The 18,896-nt window shown below is 39.0% G+C and overlaps 1 protein-coding gene across 3 annotated transcripts in view; it reads right to left on the bottom strand.

Annotated features, from left to right (window-relative positions):
- Nucleotides 1-18,896, bottom strand: part of LOC122821462 (potassium channel subfamily T member 2) — a 45,543-nt gene that overhangs the window by 19,034 nt on the left and 7,613 nt on the right. The window contains exons 1-10 of one of the 3 annotated variants that reach the window (XM_044099407.1): nt 12,540-12,929; nt 11,908-11,987; nt 11,058-11,160; nt 10,747-10,809; nt 9,871-9,919; nt 7,868-7,927; nt 7,138-7,212; nt 6,845-6,928; nt 5,596-5,690; nt 4,776-4,956 (exon numbers count right to left, since the gene is read on the bottom strand). In XM_044099407.1, the coding sequence (XP_043955342.1) occupies nt 4,776-4,956; nt 5,596-5,690; nt 6,845-6,928; nt 7,138-7,212; nt 7,868-7,927; nt 9,871-9,919; nt 10,747-10,809; nt 11,058-11,146 (696 nt within the window). In that variant the 5' untranslated portion in view covers nt 11,147-11,160; nt 11,908-11,987; nt 12,540-12,929. Of the gene's footprint in view, nt 1-4,775; nt 4,957-5,595; nt 5,691-6,844; nt 6,929-7,137; nt 7,213-7,867; nt 7,928-9,870; nt 9,920-10,746; nt 10,810-11,057; nt 11,161-11,907; nt 11,988-12,186; nt 12,316-12,539; nt 12,930-18,896 lie in introns of those variants that run through there. The other 2 variants (XM_044099408.1, XM_044099406.1) reach the window with 2 other exon arrangements.

Raw genomic sequence — 18,896 nt, 5'->3', positions numbered from 1 at the left:
GTTAGCTGGAATACAGCAAAGACCCAGGTGGTATATGAAAAGAAAAACGATGCCTAGTGTGTGGTGTTTCCATTTGATCAGGGAAAGTGTTTGGGGGCAAATTAAGATAAGTGGAGATTTCAGGAGTGTGGGTGAGTGCAATGTGATAGTGCACATTAACAGGGAGAAACACGTAATGGAAATATTCGTGAGGCTCAGACAAAACGGCACAGATGCTATCTGGTGCAACAGGAGGAGCGACGGATGGTAGAAAGTATTAAATCTGAGAAAATGAAGTGCTGAAGGATTGACGAGAGTTTCCTACACACTTCAGTTTGTCGTCACACACACACACGCCCACACACACAAATCTACTCAATCTGAAGGTCACAGAGTCAAGAGTCGACACTGACAAGCAGAAGCCCTGGTGATCGCTCGGATGTGGATCCTCTGTTGGAGCAACAATTGTTGCAATGAATGACAAATAATAAAAATATTGGATCTCATATCTTTGTAATTAACTGTTTCTTTTCTTGCAAGTTTTCATTGTGCCTCAGATAAAATAAAACATTGTTATCAAATGTTCACACCCCAGTTAAAACTCCACATTTTGATGATAGAAAAATGAAAACCAACTTGGGTCAACAAAAAAACAAACATATTTACCAGTAGGACAATTTGTTAAAAATCAGAAAAGAAAAGAAAAATGCTGTGGTGGGGTAAACAAGTGGTCGGAAAGGTTTCCACACCATTAATTTACAGCGTTTTATGATTCAAGTTCAGCATTTAGCAGTGTTGAGTCCAGAACTCTGCAGTGTTTTTTATGTGTTTCATGTCAGAGAAAAGGCAGTTATCAACAATTTAAGAAAACGATGGTCACTGCATCCAGAAAAATGGATGAAAAGTCAATAAAGACAGAGTTCAGGAAGGCTGCCTAAAGTTCATCATCAACAATGAAAGAGCTGCAGAAATTTCTGCCAAGTTCTGTTTGTTTATCCTTATCTGACTAGAGGGAGAATGAGTCACGGTCCAATGAAACTGACAATTCACAAAGGTATGTGAAACAGACAAACAACATTAATTATTAAACAACACCTTACTCACAAAAACAGAGCGATTGATTCGCCACGATTTGCTTTATTTTAGATAATCCACAGGGTTTATAAATATGTTAACATTTTCAGTCACCAATCGGTTTTGATGAAAAACCTTCAGGTGTTCGCCAAAAATAAGCTGCAGATAACCATGGATTTTATTTCTCAACACAACAGTGAGTCCAAGCATCCACCCTAAAACAACAGAATGACGACTGCAGAGGAGGGGAATGATCCAAAGCCGGAGTCTAAATCTGACAGTAAATCTGTGAGGTAACCTGAAGATGGCGGCGGGATGTGGTGAACGTTTGCAGAGCAGAGTGCTGACTTATTGTCACGTCAAACTGTGAGATGCTGATAAACTCCAACCGACGAAGACTGAATGCTGAAACTGAAGCAAAAGTTGCTTCAGTAAAGTATTAGTTTAAGTACAAGTTTGCACACTTGCTGTATCTTTTTTTTTATTATTTTATTTTCCAGACATATCTAATTGTTGTGTTGTAGACTTTTACATGAGGGGTGAGTGCAGTGGACGTCATTAGGATAGTATTTTATTTTGCCCCAACTTATTCAACCGTTTTAAAATTAATGATATAACAAGGTTCACACAGAAAATATCAGGATTTGTTTCAAGCAAACTAAATCCTAATCTTCGCTCAGAATCTTAAAAATCCCATCAACAGGCACAACCTGCAAAACTCTGGCAATTTGTTCAGAAAACCCAGACAACAAGTAAAGAGAAAAATCGGCTGTTTGTAGCCCAGACAATGGTCAGGGTCAGACAGCGGTACACACTCAGTCACAAACATCCCCACACACACACACACACACACACACACGCACACACACACACACACAGACAGACAGGATGGGGGCCAGCGGGAGCCAGTTTCTAAATGTCACAGGGTATTTAAGGATGAAAGGAGGGGAAGGGGAGAGCATGAGATATCAAAGTTAAAGAAACGTTTTGCATAAACGTATTCATCCAAGTTTGTAAAAATGTTCTGAAGCTAAAGTTTTCTTGTTGTAATGAGGGCTTTGTGCAATCACCCTGGCCCAGCTGGAATACAGAGAGCTTTTGATCATGTTAGCGTGGGATTCAGTCCCAGTTAAAGACGTATGACAAGCAGTTGTGGCATTTAATAAATCAACACAGTTACATTTAGCTGCATTTTAGATCATTTATTACTTACAATAAAAAAATGACAGTCAAAGTCACATTATTACAGTCTTCTAAAGCATTGGAAAGTACTGTGTCCATAAATGTACTGTAATTTAAAAGCATTTAAATATGACTCATAAATGGCAAATAATTCAGGATTTTAAGTCAAACACTCGTAAAACTGTTGGAGTACATTCATCCAGCCAAATATATTACCTGTATGCAGAAAGTTACTGGCACTTTAAATGTAATATCCAACCAAATATTGCAAACAAGCTGCTGTGATTTACTTATTGAAAAGATCGATACTGCCAACATGATTTCTGTTCAACATATTGAGCAGCTCTATAGTCTCAATATTGTCACAATCCTTTGTATTTTAGTTAGCAAGATTTGATTATTAAACATGTTTTTTTTTCTGTATTACTGCATCCTGGCTACTTGTTTCCACATTTATCACAGATATGTAAAAGTGAAAACCTCGGACATATAATTAACAGCCAGTTAATAGACAATGGTAAACAGCATTCATAATTTTTTTTGCCTACTTTATGTAAGTTTTATTGAAGTAATTTCTTGAGTCTGGCTATAAACAGGTCTGGATGCAACCTTCCAAAAAATAAATGGTTAGTCAATTTACTCAGGGTTTCACAAGCTGGTGGTATAAACAAATTTTCACATTGTGTCTGGATTTAGATTTATTTTCACTTTAATAAAATGAAAAAAAAAAAAAGTTTACTTTATATGTGTTTGTTTGATTTAACAAAAAAATCAAAAAGTGTAAGAAATTTGTGTGTGAAAATCAGTCTTTGTGAAGTCCTGAATCTTCAACTAAAAAGAATAAGAATAATAATAAAAATAATGAACCATCGTTTGGGTTGCACTAATTGAATAGCACTTTGAATGGTTTCACAGGCAAGACTAATTTTAATATCATAGTGTTGTATATTTGAAATTAAAATCCAAACTCACACAACTTGTAAACAGAGTTATTTCAACAGGGGAAGTCGATTTAAGTATTCTTGTGGGTAGGTAAAATTGCTCATTTCTGCTGAAAATAAACGAGTTTTGAGTTGAATGACTATTGAATCTGAATTGGTTGAAAAAAACAAAATGAAACAGTCTAGTGTACCAGCGAAGCTCATCATTATCCTATAAGTTATTAGTGGTGTGTCTATAGAGAGCTGCTCCGACTGAAGGTAAGACACATGAAAACATCTGCTCAGAATCCCATTAACACCTTTGCATGTACTGGGAGAAATACAGGCACAGCTTCCACCTCCGGGTTTACACAGATCTGATGAACAACTGCTGGGAAACCATCAAACGCTACATTTGTCAAGGTGTTTTATCGGCCCCTGTACGTGTGTAAACAGCTTTTCTGAGTCTCCTTCATAAATGTTCCTTTTATGGAGCAGCTCAGAGACAGGGATGGGATTTAGGAAACCGAGTGAGTGTGGAAGACTCTCTTGTTGCTCTCTGAATAAAAATAGTGTCGTAAATCTACGTAGGAAGCTGTGAGTCATCCAATTACTGTGTGAAGGGGAGATACAAGATTATTAGAGATAAGGGGAGGAACTTTAATGTTCTTGAGCACATAAAAAAAAAACTAATAATCTTTTGAGAGAGACAAACTGACTGCTAAATTAATCTTTGTGATATTTTCCTCCATGAGCATTAAACATGTGCGTACTTGGTTTAGCCAGAAAAAAAATTTGAATTATATTTGAAATATAATACTATCTTATAGTTTAATAAAACAAATTAGAGTAAAATGAATTCTTGCCTCAGGGATTCCACAGCTAACTAAGGAAACATAACTTTTGTTAACATGATTTGAATAAAAAATAAAAAATAAAAATTCTTCAACATGTAGACAGTTAAATCACAACTTTATATTGGGATGCTGTACAATAAACCAACAAGAGATACATTTTTCCCCACATAACAGCAAGTCAGGCAACAGATCCTCAATTGGAATTACGTATGGACTTTGACTAGGTCATTCAAACACAGGTCATACATGCTCCTTGCTTCACCATGTAGCATCCTTTGATGGTGCGTTCACACCAAATCTGTTCATGTGTTATGTCTATGTGCCGCGTTGGACGCGTCCAAACACTTAAAATGCGTTCAAATCTCATAAAACAGTTCAAATCGCGCCGTGCTAGACGCTCCGAACGGATTTGATATGAATGCACTATAACAGATGTTCCTTCTAGATTGTCTTGAATTTAGTCGCCTGGATCTTCCCAGTAACCATCACACATAACCCCTCTAAAAAAAAGAGAGGGTGTTTGAGCAGGAAAATATGCACACATGTATTGTATGTATTTTCAGACACCCATAAACATTGTTGAAATTCTGTCCCCAGGTTTTCACAAATATTTTAATGGAAAAACCACAAAAGCACTTAAAGGTCAGAAGTGTGCTGGTATATCAAACTAAAATAAAAAGTGTTGGTATCAGTAACATATGTTGTGGTTCTAATGTATAAATCCATTTGCAAAACACTGTACATATGATCACTGTTTTGTTACCTGGATGGGAAGCACGATGAGTGCCACGAAGATCATGATGACCACCAGAAGCTGCGAGGGCCATATCTGCGGAGTGACGTCTCCAAAGCCCACCGTGGAGAAGGTGACCACGCAGAAGTAGAGCGAGTCAAAGAGGGTCAGGTTGTTTCCAGCTCGCTCCAGGTGCTGGATGCCGCAGATGCTGATGCAGGTTTGCAGGGTGGGAAAAGACAGAGATGGAAAGAACGGCAAAGTGAGCATCAAAGACACTTCTCATGCTGCGAGAGGCACGGGCGCTCATGGGAGCCATTATTGAGGTGGAAATGTTTTTCACACCTGTGCAAATATCTGTGACTTTTTATGTGCAAAGATGGGGGCGGCTGCATGCCTGGACGCCTTTGTTGGAAATTTCTGCACGGAGATGTTTTGTGGCTGTTATTGTAATATTCAGCTGATATGTGAGTCAACTGGGAAAATGTCAAACTCAAAGTAGTCAGAGAGATTAACTCAAGCTGTGCGCATAGGATCTCCTTGAATTGCTTGTGCCTTTTGCCCCACGTGTGAGGCAAGCTGACACATCCTCCACTTCACTGAAGCCATCACCTGCTGTCATTTAAGAGCACCTTCTCACTCCGGCAGTAACCAATTACCTCTCCTCTTTCTGCCGTTCTCTCTCAGCTCCGATAGCGGCAATTTCCAATCCCTCTAGATGCCTTCCTCTTTCTCTTTCTATTGCTGCCTCATCTCATCTTTTTTCTCTCCTCTCCTATTCCATCTCCACTTCGAGCTTTTGTTTTCTTTGCCTGTTGCCACTCCCTCCTTGTTTAGTTGTGGTACTCACCATGTAAACATGAGACAGACGAGTGTGCTGATCAGAATCACGACCTGATTAAACATGGCTGAGTGTGTTCGCTGAATCGCCCTGTGGAGATCATTCTGCAGGAGGACACAGAGAAGGATATTTATTTAGAATACATATTGTACAAGCTGATGGAGAGAATGTGGAAAAATATACAAAATATTAAATTGAGAGGAGAAAGTGTAACCCTTGGAATACGTGAAGCAGCATGGACGGAGTATTGAGGGAAAGAAGTGAAAACCAATAAAGCAAAAAGATGAGAAGCTAAATTGAAATATGCAGTTACGGCATATGTTTACATACACTCATCATGGATATGGATATCATATTAAATTGTCAATTTTAACAATGAATTCCAATCTTTTTTATGTTTAGAAATTATTTTGTTCAAAACCAGGAAACAAACCAGTAAAAAAAAAATCACTACCAATTCCTCCAGAAAGAGTAAAATAAAGATTTCACTCCCTTACAAATTCCCTTTGATTAATTTTTTTGTCACATACATTTAACAACAATAACCTAATCGAATACAAAGACCAGTTTCCAATTATTTTATTAGAGAGAAAACTGGTTCAATTCCATTCTATTCTATCATTGTACCTGAAGATGTGCTACATTTTGTTTTCCTTACCGTCTTCGAGTGATTTAGGTTTTTGTGTCCAGCATAAAATTCTTTGAAATTAAATTCAACTATAAAACAAACAAAGCCGTCACAGTATCATAACCATGGTTTACTGTCAGAATGAAGATAAGCAGGTTATTCTTTTATTTCTTGATTGTGACGATGTGGAAGTAATGAAATGTGTTTATCGCGAGTGAAATTAAACCTAAGCTCATTTAATTTGTGATATTACAGGAAGAAGGGTTTTATTCCACAAAAGACAGATTGATATGGATAGCTGTAGCCCTTAATAAATTAAATCATCATTTAGAATATAATGATTTAATGTGTAGCATGCAGGAGACCTGCTAACGTAAATTTACCCAAACATAGATGAGACTGTGGAAATATTATTGCATGCTCAATTCTGGCCATGCCAACGTCAAAGAAAAACCCACATTAAGTCCAAACTTATGCAACAAATTCTCGTATTTAAAAGTATGAAGTTTTGTGTGGCACATCTGGATAAGAACAGCTTAGATAGATAATTAATAGGAGTTCAACATAAAATCATGGGATTCTCTCCAGTGATGAGTCAATGCAGCTTAAGAACTTCAGTGCTTCACTTACTATCATGTTCTCCAAAGCATGTTTGGCCAACCAGCAATTCAGAAATACTGGGATGAAAAGATTTCTCAAGGAGGGCAAAATCACCTGTCAGGAGAAAAAAAAAAAAAAGCAATGGACTTTCTGTCTTATCACCTTTTTTATTACAATACACACTCCTGAAATCTCTGGTGAGAGAAGAGATTATGTGAGGAAGAGCTGCTTGTTACGTCCTCGATGTATCACTGCAAAACGAAAGGCCGACTTAGAGAGTCCCATATTACCGGGGTTCAGTAAAGCATATGTTTCCCACTCACAGTGATCATGAAGGGAACGGTGCTGATCATCTCCAAAATGAATGGAACACGTAGGACTTGCTCCCAAACGTTCCCCTGGAAACAGAAACCGCACACAGAGAGGTCAGGAATCTTCACTGTTGCTGCGACTTTAGGAGTTAACTCATGTCGCTTGGAGGGGGAAGCTTCTCCGCCATAAAACACATCAGGATGTACACAGGTTATAAAACTCCCCTGTGTAGGTTTAAGAGGCGAAGCAGCATTACTCAGTTCGCTCTAAGCCACGATGTTCAATTAAGATGTCAGCCGTTGCTGTTTTTATGTGTCTGCTGCCTGCATGCTGACCTGAATCCGACTAGTGTAGGTGGACAGTCACAGGCTGAGTCCACAGGAATCAGTCAGCTTTAAATGCTAAGACCTCCATCCTCCAGAGGAATCTGTGGAGTGAGCTCTTCATAGGCTTGAGGTGTCAAATACATCAAAAGCAGGGCAACCCATGGATGGACTCTCCCCCCTCCCAGCTGCCTCGACACAGGGGGTTCCCCTAAAGCTGCTCTGATATATTACAGAACCATGCGAGTAAGCTAGAAGGCCTCTCAAACTGGAAGAGCAAACATGACGACAAAAAAGAAAAAGAAACATTCATGCATATCAAATCCATCCAAATGTTTCCAACGCTGCCTGTGGACATCAGAGCCTCAGACTTCACAAAAGGCTTCAGAGTGTCCGTCGAGGGCCACAAGTGGCTCACCTTGTAGCTGAGATACACGAGCAACATAGTTTCTGAAAAGCTGATGAAAGCCACAAGCACCTGCAAAAAGAGAGGGAGAGACGGTAGGTAAGAGACGGTCGTACAGACACAGAGGCAAAGCAGACGGGGAGAGAGAGAGAGACGAGACGAGAGCAGTGAGAAATTAGGAGGCACAGAGATGAAGAGCGTAGGAGGAATCAGTGGGAGGGCTGAAGGTTTTGCTTCAGAGGGAATAGCTTCAAATGAACCAACAGACATTTTTGTGTCTGATCTTTTTATTTTATTTTTATATTTACATGTGTATGCGTGTAATCACTCTGCTAGTGTAAACACATTTTAACTACAGTAATTTCAGCTCTATGTGTCAAAACCCTGAGATAGCGTCACATGAATTCATTGGCAAACAAAATGCAAAACAAATGTTGGCATGTGGGCATACATGAGCCAGCCACACAGTGAAAACACCTGATAGGTGACTCTGATCATGTTTAGATGAAGGTTGCACAGCAGCCTGACGCTACAACACACAATAACAGACAATATGGGCACATCCTGCCACCACAATCAGTCTAACCCAGTGTTTCTCAATTCCAGTTCTCAGGCCCGCCCGCCCGCCCGCCCTGCATGTTTTAGGCATTCCCCTTCTGCCACACACCTGGATTGAATCTGTAGGTGATTAACAGGCTTCTGCAGCTCTTGATGGTCATGCAATCATTTGAATCAGCTGCTCTGGAGTAGAGGTACATCTAAAACATGCAGAGCAGGGGGACCTGAGGACTGGAATTGAGAAACGCTGGTCTAACCAGAGGCAGTTTTCTCTGAGAAACAAAATACATTACTAAGAAATTCCAATAAAACTTAGCGTTGACAAACTTATTAGGCCTCATTCTTATTTCTTATCACTAAAAGGCTCTGCAACAGGTTTAGCAAGGATGTGCAGGATACACCAAGTAATCACTGCCAACTAGAATTGACAGATTATTTTTTTCTGATCAGTGAGCCTCCCACATGTAAGTGTTAACAGGTCAGGTTGTGTGGAAGTTGTTAATGTGGGAAAAAGACTTTTGATGGCGTTTCTTTCAGCATCCCTGAGATAGAATCACAGGAAGCAAAAAGACACGACACTTTTAGAAAGGGAACTATTTTCTACGGAGGCACTTTGGCTAAAAAAAGGAAACTGAACATTACAGCAAATTTGCTGTATTTTATTTTAAGAAGTCCAATTTTACCTGTCATGTATCATGATGGATTGCAATATCTTAGTAATCCCTTAGAAATGTCACAGTTAAGCTAGCACGAAATACATATATAGACTGATTCTATTTTCTAATGCCAGCCATGCTAACCACACTAAATGCTTTCAAATGAATGAGGTCCTGCTTAATATCAAGATATTGGTGAAATTATGTTCTGAGCTGTAAAACTGAAACACATACTGCATTTAAAAATGTATTATTGATTATTCACAATTAAAAGGCTTCTCAAAGCTCCATTTATAGAAAAAGCAAACAAGTTAATCATTTACCAAGTTAACAGTTATTTAAAGTTCTTAAAGACAAATCAGCTAAAAAATCAATATGAATGTATTTGCTACATTCAGGTCCAATGCAGCTTGATGCGTTTTGGTGCAATGAGACGTAAACTATGCATATAAATTGTCTTCTATTATGTTTAGGGGTTGAATAGCACAGTAGACAAATAAAAATACAAGGTCCATCTTCTTTACAATGAAAAACACTGAAGTGAAGGGACAAAAATCCAGCCTCCCTTCAATGAAGTGAATAAACAATCAGCAAAAGGCCTAAGCTATACTGTGAGATATTAAAACCTTACTTAAGTTCTAGGTCATTAATTATTATCACATTCTTGATTTTAATGTTGCAGCTGACCAATAAATATCCCATATAACCTAGTATTTGGGACATATACTAACTCTGTGAGTATGTGTGAATGACTGTAGGCTGAAAAATGTTTAACAAGGCATGTGATAAGAAATATCTGACCTGCAGCGCCCACAGCGGTAGAGGTCTGTCAACCCAGATGATGAGTTTCCTACAGAGGCAACGAAGGGAAAAGAGGGTTGGAGGGAAAAGAGGGTTGGAGGGCGGAGATTAGTCGAGTAAAAACAATGTTTATATAAATAGTTTTAAAATGCAAAATACAGGCAACTCTCTTTCCCCCAAACACTGCAACTGTGTCTACAAACACAACTTGAGTTGCTGAGTTAATCCAGCTGTGTTTACAGTGTTCACAGCTGAAACACAGAGGGCTCGTATGGAAGGAGTAAAGTCATTTTTGCGGATTCACATTTGAATTCTTATTGTGATGGAACGGGTGTTTCTCCTTCCTCCAAGGCGCGCCAGAGCGTAGGGTAGGCTGCTTGCCATGAATGTGATGCTGCCTGCAAAGGGAGGCGGCCTGAACTCACTATGTCAGGCTCCTTATTCATTTGGAGCCAGAGCTAAGCCAGTGTCATTAGCCATCAATTAGATCAATAGGTCCCCTGAACAGGAGATATGACACAGCCTCAGGTCTGTGCACGCCGTCCAGAGCTCTTCTGTCTCTGTTCTAGTATATTACATACTTTATCTCCACTAGATCGCTGTTGATTAGCCTGCGCAGCCACTACGTACATATTATGATGACAGCTACTCGATACAGCTGGATTGTGACAAATGAATGAGGTCCTGCTTAATATCAATACTGCAGATTGCGCCGGTCCAGTGAAGCTGCATTGATCGTGTTATGCAGCGTTTCCGTCCGGTGAGCCGGGGGTCGTGGGTTTCTCGTCCTCCTGGATGTGTGGTTTCATTCTCAGGTTTCGTCCGCAGGCAGAGGCCATCGCTCCTCATTAGCGCCGCAGCGGTTTGCATGCTTACCAGTCAAACTCACTCCAGTGACGGGAAGATGTGTTCTGCTTGGTGCAGTTGACTCCGTTGCCACTGCAGGGGGCAAAACAAATGAAGAAGTAGGGAAAAAAAAAACAACCCATTTATATACAATTCTTTTTCTCTGCCACATCTACAAAATTTAAGCAAAAACTCCAACATCCCTCTGTTCTCCAGCAAAAAATCTGCCTTTACACACACCATCATCTCTCTTATATTGACCTGGTGCTCCTGTTATCAGGCCCTTAAAGTCACAGAGTTTCACCTCATTAATCCCCCCGTGTTATCGCCGGTTCTCTCACCAGTCCTGCCTGTCCTCTTGCGGGTTGTCAAGCAGGACTCTGACGATATAGAGGAGGCAGCTCAGCACCTTCAGAGCAAAGTTAAACATTCGCACTCGCAGACCTGTAATGCAAATCGAAAGGGAATAGACACTGAATGTTTTAAATCACAAAAAACACAAAGACACATTATAGTATTCTATGAGTTACTCTTTATACCATTTTAAAACATATTGGCACTCCTGGTAAACAAGCATAAAAAGGCTTAAAGTAAATTTGTTATGCTTTTAAGTCAGAATTTCACACTGAAAATTGCAGAAATACAGCCTTTTAGAATGATTACATTTATTTATTAATTAAAAAACAAATAGGGAAGTCATTATTCTTATGACTTATTTCAGTCATAAGGCTGATATGTGTGTTTATGTTTGTCAATCAGAAAATCACCAACAAGCAAATATCTGTTTGTCTAAATGTGTCCACATCTTCAGTCAAACATCCATAATATGAAGTTCTTGGTGTGGAAATAAAAAGATGAATCCGTGTTAAAGAGTTTACCTTCTACTCTGAGGGCCAATAAGTGTGAAGTTCTCTATAAACGGCTAACAGGAAAAAGTTTAACACTCTGAACGAAGCAGGTTTAATCTTAACAACCAGAGATACAGATGAGACCATTTCAAAGAGAGGACAAGTTGAGGAAACATGATGAAATACAGAGCAAGAGCCACAGAGCTTGACGCTCAAAAGTGAAACCCATCTTTTCCACCAACAGTGGGGAAAAAAAATGGGTGGAAACAAAGACGGAAAAACAGCAATATTCACATTTCGTTTCCAGATGGCTGGAGGTGAGCTTCAAAATTCGAGGACTTACTGGATCTTTGGTTTTTGATGAAGAAGAGCTTCAGACGCTCCTTGAAAGTGTTCTCATTCACATAGAACTCCACCTGCACCCTATAAGAGAGGCATGGAGAGACGGGCAGTCGGTAAGAGAGAGGTGAGAATAATGAGGAAACGAGTAAAACAAGGAGGTGCTTTTGGGTAGTTGAGGGGAGAAAACGCTTCTTTCATTGTCAAGAAACAGGAGCCGAGAGGAGCGAGAGGTGGGAGGTAAACAGCAAAAAAGAACAAAGGTGAAGAAAAGAAAGCGTACACTTGAGTAAATTGGAGATAGAAAAGGAGATAATGATTATTTGAGCAGAAAAGTATGAAACTATGACAGTGCGGCTGGCTACATTAAAGACTAATGGCTTTGGGAGGAAATGGTGTTCCTGCTTGTGCGCCTGCCCATCGGCCCAGACAGCCGCACTCGCTCTCGTTATCTCCACTGATTAAATATAGAGCAACAAATTACTTCCCTCTGATGTTTCTGCTGAACATGGGAGGCCATAATTACTGCTCTTTCTGCCTCCCCAGTCCGGCACCCCCTGTTAGGAGGGACACACACACGCGCACACACACGCAGACTTATGCACGTACAAACGCAAAAAAACGCACACTTGCTACCTGGGTATTAGTAATATCGGACCAATTATACGTCCAGCTCCTGCGGATTTTCATGTGGCGGAAATGGTTAAGAAACGGCTCCATGTGTGGAGTCACGTTATCACACAGGCTGTAAGGTGACTGCATTTCCTGTCTGACCACCTCAGGGGGGGAAATTCTCCGCAGCTCTGCTTTGATTCAGTGAACAGAGCAGTGGATGACTCAGGTTGGACGTGAAATAAGTCTGGCCCCGCACGCTGGTGGTCTCCTTATACAACATGGGAGGATAAAAGAGGAGCAGAACAACCGGTGTCTGTTCTCCTGAATGCAGGAAGAGGTGGCAGCGTCGGTAGGGGGTCCTCTTTGTGTTCCGGAGGGTTCGCTTTATCACCGGTCCACATGGTCTGACACACACCAAAGCAGCACACCTCTCAGTGAAGATTTGGGAGAGGCGGTAACTTTCTTTTGTTTCTATGGGAACGCCGTTTTTGTTCGCTTCCCTCAGTCTCACAGGAGCAGATGTGTGCAAACATGTTCCAGTGGATTGTGTTCAGCCATCGGAGTTGAAGGCCCCACTGCAACTTGTCGGCGGCCCCCTTCTCTCTGAGCAGATTGGTAACACATAATGGGGATTGAAACAAAACAAACAAACAAAAAACCCAGAACACAAATCTGCATAGCTCCATACTAAAAGGAGGTTTTACTTAAGCTTTCACCTTCTATAAGAACAAGACGGTTGACAAAATACATAAGTAGGCTAATTGTGGTAAAGTTTTGACATCCAAGTGGATGACAACGCATTTCGACAAGATTAAGCTAATAATTAAGGACTAAGTTTATACACTTAGCAAATCATTTAAAAACAAAATCCAACCTGTCTTTCTTTGTGTTCGTTTTTAAATCCCTAGATACTCTTTAAGATGCAAACTCAACCACTCAAGCAATCGACAGCCTACTAAGTACTTCCAGAATAGTGCGGTAGCCTCCCACAGCTGCACGTCTGTTATCGTCCTCCATTTCTTCTGAAAAGCTTTGCTGTGTTGTATTCTTGTTTATTATTCTCATAAAAATACTGCATATGCTTTTATGATTTCTTTCTTCCAAGGTAATGTGTTCTTTTACAGCAGCATCCATCAGAAAAAGCACTTTTTTATCTCATGCTGACAGTGTTTTTCTATCACATCCAACGACTTCAGATTTTTTTTTTCCCCACCGGTTTCATTATTTCCCAGGACATTTTAGGTGACTTATGTCCTTGAATTCAAATAAACACTCAAGTTTCTTTCTTGAAGCATGTTCAAACTTTATATCTTAAAGCTACGGTGGCATCTAATATGAATGTTTTAAAAGCAGAGTTGATGGCTGAAAACAGAGACAGCATCTTGCAGAAGTATTCTTTTCATGTTTCACTTTGGTGACATAACAAATTTCAAAGCACTTATTGGGTTTTTCTGTGCTAGACCAACAAAATGACACATAATTATCAAAATGGAAGTGGTTTATAGTCATGACCTTTTAATGAAATGTATGTGGTTGTATCTTTAGGGTCATTTTCCTGAGGAAAGATGAGCTCCCTCACGTGTCTCAAGTCTTCTGCATCTTCTAACAGGTTTTCTGCCATAATTGTCTTAATCTAAAAAATAATTATCTTAAGACTTAAGATTTGTGGAGTGCACTATAGTTGTCCTGTTGAGTTTCTCCCACCTGAGTCGTGGAACTATGGGACTCCTCCAGTGTCGCCGTGGGCCTCTCTGCTGTTTCTCTAATTAATGTGTGAAAATGTTCAAAGGGTCTTAAAACTCTTGCAAGGCACTTTGAAGCACAGTAATCTTCTATGTTGTTGGGTTGGGGTATTTAATTAAGGAAAGAATATATAGAAATAACCACTACCTACACACACCCGCATGTTCAGAAAAGCTAATATTTACTAGATTCTTTAAGAAAATGTTAGTTTTCCAAACAATTATATAAATCTGTGAATTCAGGAATAACATTTCCATGTATCAAATAAAAGAAAATCCTTTGATCTCGTCAAAAATATGAATTAAACAAAAGCATAATTGAAATCTAATTTAAAAAAAAAAAGATCTGAAGCTGTAGCTCAGTTTTAACAAAGAAAGCATGCTTTGAAGAGGATGACTGCACATCATTTTGTAATGTGGAGTAAATCTGTCTTAGCATGCACAAGTGTGAGCCAAAATAAGGAGACACGGTTAAATGGACAGACAGACCGAAGGAGACATGCAGAGGCGGATCTTAGAGAGGGAGAGATTGTCGAGCTTTGTCCTCCTGCTTTTTCCACCCATGCCTTCACTCTATAATGACACAGCAGTCGGCCAACTAATGACACAGTAAAGGAAACTACAGAAACCTAAATGTGTGCATGTGCACAGCAGCACTGTGCTGGCTCCATGGTTAAATTTAAAAGCAGTGATTGAGTGAATAAAAAAGAAATAAAGAAGCCTTCTTTCTTATTAGGAGTTATTCAGATTGAATGAGATGATCTAAATTCACAAGTGGAATCAAACTGATAGCTACCAGGCTGTGAAAAAAGTCTTCAGAACAGATTGGGTGTGGGAGAAATAAAAAAATATCTTAAATATAAACTTATTTCCACTCCTAAGCTTGGCATGGCACATGAGGAAGCTCAGATCTGTGAATATCACCAGTGTTTGTTTCCTAACATGAAGCATGTCGTTTCTGTTTTGTCGCCCCTGTGAAATCCATCTTTTAGTGCCGAACGCTGTGGACTAAAGCGTGTAGTCATTTTTCCAATCATGTCTATGTCATTCACCAACACCATAGAAGACATTACAGCTAAAACCTTTCTCTCTACCTAAACGCTGTTGTCTTTCAAAACATAAGAAATTGTGTCTGTGAAACAGCCTGGATGCCAGGAGCATCTGTGGCTCCAGCTTTTTATTGCAGGTCATCACCTTAAAAATCGTCGATGCCTGGAATGCATTCTCAGATGATAGGGATAATGATGTACGCCCTTGACCTTTCCTCGCTCTCTCTTTCCACAGGTTCGTGGTAGTACATGGTGAGTGTGCAGCGGTAACAAGATTGTATCAGCACACAAGGGAACAAAGATTTTAAGTCGTTTCTTTCTTAGTTCAAATGTTAGATTTTAAAGTATTCCTGTATTGTATATCCATCTGCTCTTTCTCTCGTTGGATATACTTTCCAATAATTCGGTTTAAATCAGAAACTACTGTCCTCTATGAATATTTTTCCTTCGGTATCTCCTTTCTCATTAGCACATCATGTCCCCCTCATAGAAGAGGCTGCCATTGTTAGTCTGGATGAATTCATCATTCCCAGCACACTGATAAAACTAACTGGTAGAATTTACCCAATAAAAGATATGAAACAGTCTGCAGACCTTATATTTGGACAGTTTAATTATTTCCCCTAGCAGAAGTTACATTTATCTTAAATGTATTCATACACATTCGATTTCTACATGTTTACATACCTAAAAGAAAAATTTCTACACCTGTATAAACTGAAAACTGATCCCCAAAACCTTGGAAATTTTATGCCTTACATACCAGTTTTCTAGAGGAATTAGAATATTTTGATAATTTCATGTTAAGTTTCAATAAAAATTACAACACAAGTTTTCATGGCCAGGGCAAAATTTTGACAGTTTAGACACAACTAAAACAAATAATTCAAATGTTATTCTTTTTTGCATTTAACCATGTCACCAAATTTATATCAAACACTTTATTGACTTACAGTAATTGTAGCTAAATTCACAACTTTATGAGTGAGATGTAAAATTTCACTTTTAAGAACAAATATACTTGACTTACATAAAATTTCACAGGCTAAAATTTAAAATAAGTAAAATAATCTTAAAGTATTGAGCTGGAAGACTAGGGCCAATAGGTTCAAGAGGTACACAACATCAATTTAGCTAAACTAAAGGATGTAACAGAAGTGTTTTATATCTGACAGTTTAATGATCTTATGTCTGCTTCATAAATTACAACAATAATCCTGAAGTGCAGATCATCAGCTTTAAATGTGTGCTATTTGCACCCTAGAGGAAGGAACAGCTAAGAAATAAAAAGTCTTCCATAATTAGCTCTCTCTTTCCTAAAGGTTCAAAAGTAATTGGATAAATTTACATAGCCCTATATAAAATATTCATTTCCAATATTTCTGTGTCACAAATCCTTTTGGAGGCAGTGACAGCTCATAGACAGGAACCTCTACAGAGGGAAGGGGTTCCTTTTTATGCAATGCTTTGCTGGGAACTAATCACAATTGGCATCAGTAGCTTATTAGTAGAGATTTTTGTCTTCAGTTTTATGAGAAGTTCATTCAGCCTCTGAGGTAAAGGTGAGTTTCTCTGTGTATTTAGGTGAGTTTATAGAAGCTCTCTTGGTTTCTTAAACAAAGAAGTTCCTGAAAGAAATGCTTCTCAATCACAGTAAAACAGATCATAAACAAGGGCAGATAAGTTCAGTTACACTAAATGAGGCAAATGAATGACATGACCCGGCTCTAACATCTAAAAGAGAGACAAGGTGCACTGTGCTTCAACCAAGCAAAGGGCAGGAGAACAGCTTGTCCCTGACCCAGATACACAACCATCACCCACATAAAAGAGCAAAGACGGCAGGTGGAAAAGAACGAGGCCGTGTGGACACATCCCTGCATGAGAAAAATCCATTTTCCAGGCACATTTCTATATTTCATGACTTACAATTCAGGGATTCATGTTAACGGAGGAGTCAAACGAAATGAAGAGCATTTTTTAATACCCCTCGCTGTTGCCACCTATTTGATTTTATCACTCCAGTGCATCAAGCACTTTCATAAGAGCATAATTATGACTGAGGCATTCAAAGAGTCTGTTATTCTGTTCATTTACTAGTTCAGAAACAAGAAAAAAAATATATAATTATGAGTGACAAACTGCACTAATGCATGTAGATTTCTACCCGACTTAAAAGTGAGTGTAGTCCGTAGGCCAGAATTGTTTACAAGAAAATTAGCATTTAATCCTACGGCATATTAGACATAAATACAAAAAGATAAAAACTTTAGTGTTCACTATAAAATGCATCCGCTGCTCTCTGGCTTCTGTCGTTTTGATACTAAGAAAAGTTTTCTACAGGCATGAAAGCTGAAGCTGAGAAATATGGCTTCAGTTCAGTTTTAAACTCATTGAGTGACAGAACAAAAAGACAGCAAATAGCCCTGCATTAGTTATTCTAATCATGAAATAATATATGGCTTGACTTGGTGCTCAACTCTATTGAAAGTGCTTCAATGAAATCCTATCTTTTTATCTCCGGAGACTGCATTAGCTCCACTTGTGCACAGGCATTGCAGATTTGATTAGATCAATGGGAGATATGGGCCTTTTTTTCACACTAGGCTTCAAAAAAATCTCTTTGAGAATAATGGCCGATGCAAAATGACTGAAACATGAGAGAAGAACTTTCTGTTTTTCTGTCCTTTGTGTCATTGAGCTGCTTTGGACTTGAAATGTAATTCTTTTGGTGTTTGAGGCTATAGCACCCAACAGTTTGCCACACTTTGGATTTGGGTCTTATAGTTTCCCACTGCAAGACCCCCAAAAACAGTCAGATATTTGCTGGCTTGCCCCACGGCAATGTTTCCATGCACAGCATGAAAAGACTGAAGTGTTAACATTGCAAATTCAAAAACTTCAAGGTTTGTCATGGGAATTCAATAGCTGCCTCATTAAGGTGTATTTGCAGTCAAAGATAGCCTAAAAATAGTCTTAGAGCCTTGAAGACCATGAGAGACAACCTGTTTACTGTCTGTTGTCAATACTTCTTTAGGCTGTTGTTATCATGTCATTAAAAGAGACAGGGTGCAACCAATTTAAGCCAAACACAGTGAGTATCTAATTTGATTAATGTGTTTATTCTGATTGGAAGTAAAATCTATGTCCAGAGTCCTGATTTCAATCTGACAATCAGTTGAAAAGCGCTAAAAAGTATACAAAATGTTATATTTTCAGAACAGAGACAGTACATTATTTGCCTTCTGTACTTTCCTCTGATTAGTCTCTCTAAATTAGCCTCAGGTAGGAGAGCGTGCACACATGGTTGTTTGTCCTGTGTGTCTCTATGTTGCCTAGTGATGAACTGGCGACCTTTGAGGGCTAATTAAAAGCCATTTATTAGAATATTTTTCAAAAAAAGTTTTGGTCTTTGCAGACAATAGACGCCCAAATCTTCTAATCAACCATGTTGGCACCTTAATTTGTTTTCCTATGCATATAAGGTGAATTTGCTGTAAAACATGCGTTAACTTTTTCTGAGTTAACATGTTAAAGACTTTATTAGGAATATTACACCATGTCTATCCATAATTTACCTTTTCGCT

Source organism: Gambusia affinis, linkage group LG19 (genome assembly GCF_019740435.1).
Source record: "Gambusia affinis linkage group LG19, SWU_Gaff_1.0, whole genome shotgun sequence".
NCBI classification, from domain to species: Eukaryota; Metazoa; Chordata; class Actinopteri; order Cyprinodontiformes; family Poeciliidae; genus Gambusia; species Gambusia affinis.
The sequence above is the reverse complement of the archived record's forward strand: the minus strand, read 5'-3'. Positions and strand labels throughout refer to the sequence as shown.